We start from the raw sequence: 14,017 nt of genomic DNA on the forward strand, positions 1-14,017 counted from the left end.
TCTTCCCGGACCGGGGCACGAACCCATATCCCCTGCATTGGCAGGGGGGCCTTCAACCACTGCGCCACCCGGGAAGCCCCTCCCATGCTGTTTTGATTACTGTAGCTTTGTAGTATTTTCTGAAGTCTGGGAGGATTACACCTCCTGCTTTGTTCAGTTTCCTCAGGATTGCTTTGGCAATTCTGGATCTTTTGTGGTTCCATATAAATTTTAGGATTATTTGTTCTAGTTCTATGAAAAATGTCATGGGTAATTTGATAGGGATCACATTAAATCCATAGATTGCTTTGGGTAGTACGGCCATTTTAACAATATTCTTCCAGTCTAAGAGCATGGGATGTCTTACTGGCAAAGAAGAAGAGCATTCTAGATAGGAGGTGAGCAGGTACAAAAGCATAGAGGAATAAAGCTCATAGGGTAAGTGGGAACTCTTGAGTTGTCACAGTTGAATTTAGGGTCAAAGTGGCAGAGACAAGGCAGACTACTAAATAAAAACTTATTTTGCATATTTTGAAAATAATGATAATTTTATTTCATTATTTGTAAGTATTTTCTTCCCTTTGATCAAGAGCACTTAAAAATATTCTCATATCTTAATTATCATTTTTACATGATATAAAACATACAATGAAAAAATTATCTGTTGCGTATAAGGGAGGCAACATAGATCCAAACAGACAAAACATTTTTGGGATATGGGTGGATATATACAGCTAAAGCAAATTCAACATTAGGCGCATCAGTATTATGTACTCCAGTGCTATACACAGCTTCAATTAAAGGCTTCACTTCAGAGTATGGCATGTGAAGGGGAAATCCAGAGAACTGAAGGAAAGCAAAACAAAATTTTTAGTCATTAGTGAACGTGAAGTTTTCACTGTATTTTTTCCCTAAGTAAGTATGTACAGTTCTTAATATTCGTAATAGGAATTCTTCCTTTTGGATCTTAAAGTCATTTATTTAGTTTTGTTTTTCTGTCCAGCTATATATTAGCAATATAGAAAATGGAGAGAGGCTAAATGTTGATTTTTGTTTTAGTTGCTAACATACTGACTTGGTGTTTAAGACACCTGTTAGTCACCCAGCTACTCTCCACTGTTTCCTTCTTTCTTCCTAATAGCCCCAAGTTTGCATAGAAACCCGTGCAATTCCAGGGACCTAGGTTAAGTTAATACCTTCTATCCCCTTGGCCTCAGTGTTGATCTACAGAAAAGAATGTATAATCTAGGAAACTTGAAAGGGATAGTGGCACGCAGATGCTCTGTCCTGCTCAGAGCAATATGTGTGCAGATGTGCATCCTGCTGGGAACTATTCCAGCCATTTGCTACCACAAGAAAAGCCATCCTGTGGGTGATGCCACCACATGGAGGAGGGCAGAGTGGGAAGACTTGCAGACATGTGGTATAGCCCTGATAGCTACTCACCCCTAACTTTTACCTAAATAAGCCCATAAGTTGTTAATGTTCAAGCTTGTTTGAAGTAAGTTTTCTGTTACTTGAATTGAAAACATCCCAGCTGAAAAATGAGCCTTATAAGGTAAAGGTAATTTTTAGTCCGTGAGTAGAATTAAATGTACAACTTGATTTCATACTGTTTAGCCAATGAGGCTTACTGTTTTAGTTTGAGACTACTTTCTAGGTTTTAGGATCCAGATAAAGGATGTGAACACACAGCACTACTGACAGGCAGTAGAGAAAGCCTATTAATGAGAATTTTTCTTAGCAATGAAAAGCAATTAGTATAAAATATCCTTTTAAAAAAAATCTGACCAAGAATGGTTGGTTTCATCTGTATGCTCAGTTGAGTCTAACATGATTTAGCTAGATATTTTCATTTTATTTAATGCTCTTGCAATTTTATAAAAGATATTATTTTTCATAGGACCCTCCTACAAAAAAAGGTGGTGTTTTGGTTTTATAGAGGCATTTTGCTCTTTAATGGTAGGTTCATTCTTGAGATTTGAACTTCTAATCACATTTTTTAGTCTGTGCTGCTTCATCTGTGTACTTTGGGGAGTAATTTAGGCATTTTGATTCCAAAAACCCATAGTACCGAGCAATTTCCAATTTGAAATGAACTACTTACCCTGTAGTCTCCTAGCTGTTTCAGCAGTTCTGCTCTGTGGTCGTCTTCCACATCTTCTCCATGATTTCTTTCTAATAGAGGCAAGAAGTGACGCAGAGTAGAGGTACAGTATCTATTCCACCGAGTCAGATGGCGAGGCCTCCAGTCCATGATTTTTTCTTTTAGTATTTTTTCAATCCTGTTTATAAAAGATAAGTTCCATTTTTTGGTGACTTGACTTTTCCCTTGTAAACAAAAATAAAAAATAGTATTCTGAAACTATTAGAAGAAACAAGATTTTTGGGGGGAATTTGTTGTTCTTAGGATCCCAAATAAGGCTGTATTTGAAATTTGCAGTTGAGAGTAAATTGGTATTTTTTAGTAATAATACCTTAAAAAGGGTCACATTTAATCTTGTGCAGCTTGACATGCTGCTCTTCACACAGCTTGAGACAGTAGAAAGGGCACACAGGCTTTGAAACTAGAAAGGTCTGGCTGGGCTCAGAAGCCCCCTTTAACACTTGACAAGTATGTGGACCTCTCTGAGCCTCAGTTTCCACACGTGTGAAACTGGGGAAATAAGTTCTATTTTACAGCATTATAAGTATTATTGGGGCTCAAATAGGCTCTTACTAGCTTTGTACATGTGTTAGGTTTTTAAAATAGCTGAAGTTCACTTAAGCACTAATTGGACAAAATAGGCATATTTAAGCTGAGGGTTATGATATTGTCTGAACAAGACCCATAAATAACATGACGTTGAACTCTAAATCTGAGGTTAAGTTTTTGGAGAACTACCTATCATTGCTGGATTTCACTGCTGTATGTCTCACACCATGCTGATGCTAAAGCCTTCTTTTGAGCCTTGGGATTTAGAGATCACATTTGTACTCTGCATCTATAAACATGAATTAAAGTTTAATTGCCCAAATTATTTTACATTGATCCAGGTGGAAAATTGTTTAGTTGGATATTAACACTCCTAGTGACAGACTGCATATGCATTTATGGATATCAAGTGACCTGTCTTGTAGTTCAGCTGTAGCCACTTTGTCGGTGCGCTGGTAAATTAGCTCTTCTGGCTGTAAAAGAAAAAATAGTTCAGGAATTTTAGAAATCAGTTACATTTAATTTCAATAGCTATACATCCTTTTCTAAATTTTTTTTTAAATTATGAACTCTCAGACATTCAGTTAGTTAGACATCGAGGATAATGTAACATGCAAATATACCCAAGACCTACTTTAAGTAAAGCATCACAAATTATAATGCTTTGTGGTTCTTTCTCAATTTTATCACCCTTTTCTGTCACAGAAGTAACCATGATCTGAATTTGTTTGTTAGCACTCTTTCATTCATCATATACTGAATACCTACTGTGTGCCAGGCACTTACTTACACAAGTGAAGGGGACAGAGCTGTGATTAAATCCCTGCTCTCATGGTGTTTACATAATAGTCAGTGGAGATAGGCAAATTAGTGAAATGTGTTTATGACTTAACTACAGATGTATGTATCCCTAAACAATATATTGTACTGCATGTTTTTTGAAATTTATGTAATAATTTTATACCGTAAACATGCCATTTTTTCTCCCTTAACATTATATTTAGAATAGCAGATACATATTTTCAGTGTGCTTACTAATACTCGTGAATATTAATTCATTTGTGTAACTACTATAAAATATTCTACTATATACCGTAATTTATCTCTTCTGTTGTTCCAGTTTTAGGCTTTTGCAAACAGTGCTCCTATGAAAATTGTTATGTTACCTTGTATACATGGGAGAATTTCTCTAGGGTGATTTTTCTTAAAACTTCTTTTGGAAAGGTTTGATCCACAGTAAAAACTACATTTTATATTACACACACAGTATCTATATATCTATAGCTATCACATTTAAAGTTTTAGTAAACAGTTCTCATGCTTACTATTTATAATGTATTACTGTCCAGGACCCTCTAAATTAATGTTATGAGCCCCTCCTGGATCATGCCCTGCAGTTTGATTTCAGGTTTCAATAGCAGTGATGAAATTAATTTAGTGAATTGAGACCAGCATTGAAAAAATTAAATGAAATATATTTTGTGGTATTCTTTTGGGTCATGGGACTCTGTATCAAAACTTACTCTTTCACATATTTGTGTACTGGTTCATGATATGTTGGTCTTTCTTATTGGGCTTAACTAACTTTGAAAATGACATATTATTCTAGACTAAATATCTAGGAGTGGAATTAAGGGTCAAAATATATCTGGCTACCCAATATAACGATATCACATTCCTCACTTTCTATATCTACATTTAATTGTTAATAAAAAAATTATACCTGAACACTGGAAAGGCCAGGATATGGAAGCCTTCTTGAAAAGAAAGATTTCCATAGCTTGGGCTTGGTGACATCAAAATTCATCCTTAATGGGGAATCATATTGTTGAATATTAAACCAAATCTAAAAAAGACAAGACTACATTAGCATATATGGTAGCAGATGTATGTGTATACATGTGTGTATGTATGTTATATAAAGAGAGACAGCAGAGAGAGACAGAAAGGGAACATGTAGCTTGCACATGTTTTTGTCATTTTGATTTTTAAGACTGATAAGCACTTTATGATCAGTGGCATCGTATAGTTGTCACCAGCCTTTTTTTTTTTTTTTAACATTTTTTATACCTGCAGTTGAGGTGCACCTTACGATTAATTGTAGGTTGATGAAATAAGGTAGTTCCTGGTGATAAGACACTTAGAATCTTTTGGAAGAAGACAGACAAGGCTACTCCCTTCTCGGGCTAGCCTTTCCTAACCTTGCTCTTCCCAGCCTCCTAATTGTGGTAGGTGTCATCTCTTTGCTTCCACAGCACTCTGTAACCTCTGAGATAGCCCCTGTCTTATTGGGGCACTGTAGCATATTAATTCTGGAACCAGACCACTTGCATTTGAATTCTGGCTCCAACGTTTACTAACTGTGTGACTTTGGACAGTTTAATTACCGTATGCCTCAGTTTCCTCCTCTATAAAAGTGGGATGATCGTACTTAACCTCATAAGGATGATGATAACATTAAATGAGTTGATACGTTTATACCTCTTAGAACAATGCCTGGTACATAGTAAGTACTCAATAATTGTTAGCTATTTTATTACTGTTGTTAGTATTTATCATTATTTATAGTTGTTTATCTCACTAGACTATTAGATGTTGCCTTGAGGACATTTGCCATGTGCTTTATTCACCATTGTATCATTAGCATCCAGCACAGCTCCTGGTTGGCGTGTGGTAGGCATATTGAGTAACTGTGTGCTTGAGTGGTGAATTTGTCCATTCAACATAATCAAGTACCTTATATTTAGTCTCAGTTCTAATCACTGTGGATAAAGTTGTGAATGAAACATAGTTTCTACCAGCATGCAGTAGCTAAGGAAAAGACAGTGCAAACAAACAAATACATGGGATATCAGATGATACAAGACGTGGTAGATTGCATCCCTGGCCCCAGTTCCTCACCCCTTCCTATACCCACAGCCTTTGCCCTGTTACTTGGCAGTTACTCCCACTAAAAGGGCAGAAATGTATTTCCTTGCCTCTTGACTTTTGGTCAATAGAATGGGATAGCAGTGTCATTATGTGACTTCTGTGTCCAAGCTTAAGCAGCTCTGTGTGTTCCTGCTTGCCCTCTTGTGCCTCTGCCAATTGTCATTGCCCTGAGTCCCAGAATAAAAATGCATGAAGCAGGGCTCTCCCAGCCTAGGTCAGCAGAACCATCCCAGCTGACTCAGATCCATGAGAATAATTGTCTGAAGCCATTTCTTTTGGGGATGGGTTTTTGGTATTTTGTTGTGGCAAAAGCTAACCTTACAAGGGCTATGGAGAAAACTATGCAGGAAGAGGTGAAATTTTAGGGTAGGCAGAGACGTTTTCACTGGAAAGAGCATGAAGGAGTGAGGGAGAAATTAATGAAGATACCTGGTCAGGGGAAGGGTCATCTATGCAGAGGAAATAGCAGATGCACGGTGTGTCTGATGTGTCTGAGGGACAGCAAAGAAGACAAAGTGACTTCAGAGGAGTGAGCAAATTAAAGCAAGAAAGAGATCAGCAGAAGATGATGGGGGCAGGGCAGCTGTCAGATCATAGAAGGCCTTGTGGGCCATTTTAAAGATTGAGGCTTTGACTGTTGAGTGAGCCAGGAAGCCACTGGAGTGTTTTATGCAGATGAGTGACATAATTTCCTTCTATTTTAACAGGAATATTCCTTGCTCTTTTGAGATTAGACAGCAGGGGGTAGGGGCAAGTCGTTTAAAGAAGGCAAGGTTTACTTTAAGAACTATAATTTGGCTGTAGGGTAGGGAATGTGCAGAAAGTAGTGGGAAATAGCACTGGAAAAAAAGAAGTCAGGTTACATAGGGCTTTCAAATCCAAGGTGAGACATTTATTTTTAAATCTGTATACAGTGAGGTACCCTCAGTACTTTTTGAGCCATTGAATGATGAAAGCTGAAATTCAGTAACAGGTATCAGTGTACCAAATAATGGACTGAATTGGAGACAAATTATTTAGTTGGCTACTTATAGTAATGCAGGATGAAACAATAATGATATGACCTGGAAACAGAAGAGGTAGAATCTATATGAGTTGGTATCAAAAGGATTGAAGTAGGAGGAAGTGAGGGAGGGGGAAAATCAAGGACAGTTCTGGGGTTTGAATCTGGGTAACTGACATCCACAGAAGTAGGAAGGCCAGGAGGAGGAGCTCTTTTTAGAGATAAAGGAGAAATGATACGAGTTGTGGATGGCCTGAGTTTGTGATTTTGGTAAAGCATCTGGGTGTCTAGCAAACAGCTGAAAATTCAGGACCCAAAGATTCTGGGGCTAGTGACAGAATTATGACTTTTTTTGCCAGGATAAACTAGATAGAGCTATAATAAATAATGTGTGGTTCTGCAAGAAATCTAAATGTAGAATTTTCAGGAAAATCTACTTTTAAGGTGTGGAAAGAAAAGCCAGTGGAAGAAACCTAGGGAACTATTGCAGAGAAATGAAAATCAACAGTCCTTTATCAGTAAACCGAGGATGAGAAAGTGTTTTTTTCCATGAAGAGGTGATTAGTTGTGTCACGTGCCATAGAAAAGGACAGGAGAGTGGGGAGTGGAGTAAACCATTGGATTTATTTATGCATGAGCAAGACAATGGTACTTCTCAGAGGGTATTTCTGTAGAATGGTCAGGGAAGAGGACTAGATTATAGGCGGTTAAAGTCTGAGTGTACTGAGGAAGTGGAAGCAGGGCATATAATTAGTATTTAAAGAATTTTGGAAGGAAAGGAAGGAGGGGCAATGGTAGTTTAGGCTGTAGCCAGGTTGGGAGAAGCATATTTTAGAATTGTTGGACTTCTGAGCCTATTGGTGGAGAAGGAGAGAGAAAACATATAGAGGCCAAGTTGGGACAGTTAGTGGAGCCAAGTGTTGGAACAGGAGTAGAAACACAAACATGGGTGGAAGGGGGAGACTTAGTTCTTGGCAGGGGAGTGAAGGAGGAAAAAGGCTGACAGTCCAAAGAGGTGGTGTGGTAGAGCAGGGGCAGTTGAGGTTTCAGAGTGCTAGGCCTGCAAAGCGAGCCTGAGGTCCTCTCCTGAGGGTGGCCGAGGCTTAGAGCAGGTTCAGAGCAGCTGCCACGTGGGATGGCCGGCATCATGAGCCGCTGCTGCCTGTCTTGTTAGAAGAGGAGGAAAGGGGGTCTTTCTTCCTCCCCAAAACTTGGGCTTTATGTGAATTAGTCAACCATACAGTAATTGTTTTGAGAACTAATAATTTTGACAAAGAATGGAGTTCTCTGTAGGTTTTTTCAATGCCTGTTGACTCTGCCTGATTACTAATATGACCTTAAGATGGTTCTCTAATGTATTAATAGATGGAGCTTAGCAGATCATTTATGATTATGATACTGCTTTTAATTAAAAATAATAACATGCAAATTGTACACTACACTGCTCTTTTCACACTTGTAATTAATAATAGTTACCATTTGCTGAATACCTATGAAAGACAGGTACTTTGCTGAGTGCTTGGCATATGTTATCTCTAATTATAGTAGTAACCCATAGACCAGTGGTCTTCAAGGTAGGGTGCACATCACAGACATAATAGAAGAAATATTAGATCTTCTAATTATTTCTTTTCATTTTAAGAGTTTCTTCTGTGTGTAATATAAATAATATATTGATCCATAAGTAAATACATATATAATTTATAAATAAAAATACATATATTGGGGATATATGCTCAAATGACTTTTCTGACGGATAAAGTTCAGAGAACACTCAGGTAGATAATGATTATAAAAACAGTCACAGTAGCCAACACAGGGTTGCTACTGTATGTTAGCTGCTTTGCATTGATTATCTCATTTACTTCTCACAACTACTCTGTAAAGTAATTACTAACAAATACCTTCATTTTACCAGTGAAGAAACTGATGCTGTATAAGATTAAGAAACTTTCCTAAGCTTACATAACTAGTAAATGATGATGTTAGAATTTAAACTCAGGCAGTGTGATCCCATAACTCATGTTTTTAACCAGTGCCTTATAGAGTACCCTTCATAGTTAAATGGCCTCCCAAACTGGGTGCAAGCAGAATCACCTGATGGTACCTGGGAATCTCTTAGAAAAAGAAAAGGAAGAAAAGAAAGACAGTCTTTTCAGGTGATAAATTTGGCTCATTTAGTTCTCAAAACACTATGAGTTCGGCATTGTAAACTCTTACTTTGGAAGGGAAAACAGGACAAGCCAGAATACAAACTCAGGTCCTCTGAATCTAAATCCTAAATTCTTTCTTTAACCTCATTCTGCTTCTCGAAGATCAGGTGACTAATTCAACCAGAAGTTTTTATTTAGAACAGTTCTGCCACTGTGCTTGACACTGCGTTTCTTTAATTGGTATTATATATGTTTATGTAAATTTTTTTGACACAAAATATTATTAAAATCAGTAGATCAATTTAAAAAAAGCAATAGTCAACCACATTTAAGAGGAAATGGTAATACTTACATTATCGGGACCTATTAAACAGCCCACGCTTTTTAAGGGGCAGAATGTATCAAATTGTCCATAACAATGTCCACTGCAGGGATTCCATATTAAATAGTGACTTTGCTCCCGAGTTAGCACATAGGCAGTTGGACCCTGAAGGAAAATAGCCATTAAACCAGTTTCCGATTAATTATGCTATTAGGGTCAACAGTAGTTTGTATAGACAGTTCATTATTTTAGTTGGACCCCTAATTTCTAAACCCCATGGCTAATGGTGAAAATTATTTTGCAGTTCTAGATTATGCTGAATTAATAAAATCAAAAGTTTATTTTTGCAAAATTCTTGCATGTGCAACTAGTGTGATATAGTGACCAAATAGGAATAGTGGTCATGTTACTCAACCGACATATCCTTTTTTTTTTTTTTAAGTTAAATGGGGTATGTTGTGGGTTTTTTTTTTCAGTTTTACTGAAATATAATTGATGTACAACACTGTATAAGTTTAAGGTGTACAACATAATGATTTGACTTCCATACATCATGAAATGATGACCACAGTAGGTTTAGTGAACACCCATCATCTCATACAGATACGTTAAAAGAAATAGGAAAAAAAAATTTTTTTCTTGTGATGAGAATTCTTAGGATTACTCTCTTAACGACTTTCATTTATAACATACAGCAGTGTTAATTATCTTTATTATGTTGTATATTGCATCCCTAGAACTTATATATCTTATAACTGGAGGTTTGTACCTTTTGACTACCTTATCTAATTCCCCTTCCCCCTATCCCCTGCCTCTGATAGCCACAAATCTGATCTCTTTTGTATGAATTTGTTTTTGAAGTATAATTGACCTACAACACTATGTTAGTTTCTGGTACACAACATAGTTATTTGATAATGTCTATACATTTCAAACTGATCATCATGAAAAGTCTAGTTATCATCTGTCACCATACAAGGATATTACATAATTACTGACTATATTCCCCACACTGTATATTTCATACCTGTAACATTTATTTTAAGTGCACAGGTTTTCTCTAGTTGCAGCGAGCCGCGGCTACTCACTGCAGTGGCTTCTCTTGTTGTGGAGCACAGGCTCTAGGCATGCGGGCTTCAGTAGTTGTGGGTCGTGGGCTCTAGAGCACAGGCTCAGTAGTTGTGGCACACGGGCTTAGTTGCTCCGTGGCTTGTGGGATCTTCCTGGACCAGGGCTTGAACGCATGTCCCCTGCATTGGCTGGTGGATTCTTAACCACTGTGCCACTAGGGAAGCCCTTTATGACTGTTTGTTTCATTATGTTTGTTCATTTGTTTTGCTTTTTTAGATTCCACATACAGTATTTGCCTTTCTCTGACTTACTTCACTTAGCATAATACCCTCTAGGTCTATCCATGTTATTGCAAATGACAAGATATCTTATGATTGGCTGAAGAAGGATTATTGATGGAAATAAGTAGTCACTGCATTTTCTTTTTAGAATCAGTTAAGATTGCCTTTTAAGTATTTAGAAGGCTGATTATATCTGAATACTACTTCTATTTCTAATACAGTAATTAATATTTGATATACATTTATAATTATGTAAATGAATAGAAGATAATTTGAGAGGATACTTACTAAACTCTTGACAGTGAGTACACCCAAGGAGGGGTGGGATTGGGAGTTAGAGCCTGAAGAAGGACTTTAACTTTTAATTCAGAATACTTATGTATTATTAGATTCTCTTTTTACAATGAACATTTATTCATTCATTTATTTCTCATGTATGATTTCATTTGATGCTCACTATAGGCTTCTGGGGAAGGCAGGGCAAAACTTACTCTCCCACTTTCATTATAAGGCTCAGAGTTGTGAAGTGACTTGCTTAAAGTCACACAGCTCATGAGGAGTGGGCATAACCTTGAACCCAGGCAGGCCTTGTGACTTCCTAGCCCATTATTCTGTTCCTTGTACAGGCTATCTGGGAGATAATGATGGAGCATGAATTAGGATTCAGATATGATACTGCCTGTCTAGTAGCAACCTGTGCTGTCTAATTCCTAAGGATTCCTAGAGCCCTTCTTTTTGAAACACTCTTTGGATAAGCTGTTTCAGTCCATATGACTTTTCTAAGTTTGTACCCAAAATTACCCCCAAAACGTGCCCCAAATTTCGGGATATTTGCAGTGGGCTGGGGAAACAAATTTTTGTAGTCGCTATCTCCAGTCTAATAAAAATAACAATGGTGATACCAAAATATAGCTGTGGACATTCTTTTCTTTGTTCCTGTGGTTATCTGCCTTGTTGCCCTTTGCCTGCCGGGTTAATAGCAGATGCCTGTGGATGAAGCAGGCGTGAAAGACTCTCTGTCCTTGCCGCACTTCTTCAGATCCCCTTCGATCCTTGGCATGAATAACACTAGATCACTAAGGGAATCAGAATTCTTAGTAGCATGGGCGGGAGGGGGCTCTTGCTAAAGGGACAGAGCTAGGAGGGGACTATGGGTGGTAAAGGGCTCCGATTTGCCAAAAACACCCTGAAGCATTGTGCAGGGCCCGAGTACCCTGAAAACCACTTCATGTTTTATCGCTGGTTCTCTCTTCCTCTTGTGGAATCTCTGGGCTACTTTCCTTGCAACTCAAAGAATTGTTATGAAAATAAGTCCTGTCCATGATTTGGAACATAACACAGCCATCCATGTTAGCCAAGGACACTTTGTTAGAGCCAACCTATGTGGTCTTACCTCAGGAATAGCATTGCCCATCACCAGCCAGGCCTTCTTACCCAGGGAGAGGAAGTAATTGCATAGTAATACTGCATGCTCTTCTTCGTCTCCTGCCAGGAGATCAAGAAATTGCTGACCAAAATTAAAAACAAAAACAAAAAATTATGGCCGCTTCATTCTAGATTGGCTGTATAGGATTTTAAAAAGTCATTGTTAAAATTAGTACCTTCAAGGATAAGATCTATTTTAAAAAGATTTTTCCAAATGTTGGTACTGTGTTGTTAATTCATTAAAATAAAAAATACCGCAACACTTTTAGTCGGACATGGTATTTTCTCTGACATCGATGACATGATTTCTAGAATCAATTATGGGGTGAGGTATGGGAGACAAATTTCAAAGTTCCACGTTTTATTTTGAACTTACATATGGTAGCTCCCTGTGTACGAAAGACTTTCTTTGTGAAGACGTTATTTTCTAGAGCAGTTTTAGGTTAACAGCAAAGCTGGCAGGAAAGCACAGAGATTCCCCACACTTTCTTGCCCCCCCACAGGTACAGGCTCCTCCACCATCAACATCCCCCTCCAGGCGCGCCGCTGTGGGTTGCAACTGACAAACCTACCCTGACGCACCATGATCACCCAAAGTCCATAGTTTATATATAGGGTTCACTCCTGGTGTTGTACGTTCTGTGGGTTTTGACAAGTCTGTCATTACAGTATCATGCAGTGTGTTTTCACTGCCCTAGAAGTCCTCTGTGCTCTGCCTGTTCACATCCTGTCCTCCCACTGTGGCCACCACACTGTTTAAGCGCATTGCATGCATCAATTCATTTGATCCTGGAACAAACCTTTGAGGGCGATACTCTCATCTTCTCATTTTACAGATGAGGAAGTGGAGGCACAGGGAGACGAGGCAATACCTAGGAAGTGGAAAAGCCATTCTGGCTCTAGAGCACATGAACTATATTCTATTCTTCGTATATCTTCTTACAGATATCTTGAGGTTGTGGAAATTTTATCTCTTAAAATTGTGAACATTATGTTGCCAAAATATATTGGGGAGCAAGAAATTTTAAGTGTACTTCAGCTTCTTCCTTTTAGAGCTATCCTTCAAAGGGAGTTGTATACCACAGTTCAATTTTATGCAAACACAGTACAACATGAGATCCAGAAGCAGAATGAATACCAGTGATAATACATGTTTGTTTCATACTACTGAAGACTCATTTGGAAGTTTATGTAGCGTACGTTGATTGTAAGTTCCATGAGGTCAGAGGCCATTTTATTTTGCTCATAGCCAGAACTAAGTACAGTGTCTGACATGTGATAGGTGACCAAGAAATACATACTGGATAATGACATGCCTTTAGAAGCCCATAAATTAAGGAATATGCAATTTCCAAAGCCCATGCATTAAGGAATATGCAATTTCCAAATGTAATAGAGAATGTGATTTTGATTATTTTATGAATAAAATTGGGATGTTAAGGTAACATTGAGAGGATAAATTAGCATTAAGACATCTGAAGTGGTTTTGTGTGTGTGGGTGCGAGTGTGTGTGTGCGCAAATAATTAATTTTTTTGTTTAATTTCTGAACTTTGGGCAAGTTGAACCAGGAAGAAAAAAGTACCTCAGAATTTAGCTCATCCTGCTAAACAGATGGCTGTGTAGATTTTTATAATAACTAATGGGTGTTGCAATTTAAAATTATGCAAGCCATTTACTAATGTTCCATGAAATCAGCTCAAACTAGTAAGTCTGTGAGGGAGAACTACTTACATCAGATGTGCTCCACAGGTCACAGATACCAGCAAATGAAACAGTGTCAGGCAAGAAAGGAATCAAAGACACATATCGAGCCACCAGTTCCTGTTTAAACAAAATTAGCTGTAATCATTTTTCTAATAAAATAGAAAGCTGGATCGTCTATCTCATTTCTTGGAAGAAAGTTTCATATATCACAAACATTTATGTGAACAAAATGAAACGAATGCTCACAAGTGCTTACTAAGTGTTGTGTTAATATTATCTCATTTAATCCTCTCCAAACATCCTGAGGAAGATTATTGTTATTATCCATCTTTTACAGATGAAGAAAATGGCTCTTGGGTCTCTTTGAAATGCTCTCATCTTCTTCCTGTGCCCGCCCCCCCCCCCCCCACCCCCCCCACCGCAACCACCACCTGCACCACCACCACCTCCAC

At 38.0% G+C, this 14,017-nt stretch overlaps 1 protein-coding gene across 1 annotated transcript in view; it reads right to left on the bottom strand.

Moving 5' to 3' along the window:
• Window positions 1-428: 428 nt before the first annotated feature.
• The window catches only part of CC2D2A (coiled-coil and C2 domain containing 2A), a 129,281-nt gene continuing 115,692 nt past the window's right edge, over window positions 429-14,017 (bottom strand). The window contains exons 30-36 of the mRNA XM_024741837.1: window positions 13,593-13,682; window positions 11,829-11,942; window positions 9,114-9,248; window positions 4,398-4,520; window positions 3,089-3,147; window positions 2,087-2,264; window positions 429-825 (exon numbers count right to left, since the gene is read on the bottom strand). Of these exons, the coding sequence (XP_024597605.1) occupies window positions 637-825; window positions 2,087-2,264; window positions 3,089-3,147; window positions 4,398-4,520; window positions 9,114-9,248; window positions 11,829-11,942; window positions 13,593-13,682 (888 nt within the window). The 3' untranslated portion in view covers window positions 429-636. The remainder of the gene's footprint in view (window positions 826-2,086; window positions 2,265-3,088; window positions 3,148-4,397; window positions 4,521-9,113; window positions 9,249-11,828; window positions 11,943-13,592; window positions 13,683-14,017) is intronic.

The sequence above is a fragment of the Neophocaena asiaeorientalis genome, unplaced genomic scaffold, assembly GCF_003031525.2.
Source record: "Neophocaena asiaeorientalis asiaeorientalis breed wild unplaced genomic scaffold, Neophocaena_asiaeorientalis_V1.1 scaffold218, whole genome shotgun sequence".
Classification (NCBI taxonomy): Eukaryota; Metazoa; Chordata; class Mammalia; order Artiodactyla; family Phocoenidae; genus Neophocaena; species Neophocaena asiaeorientalis.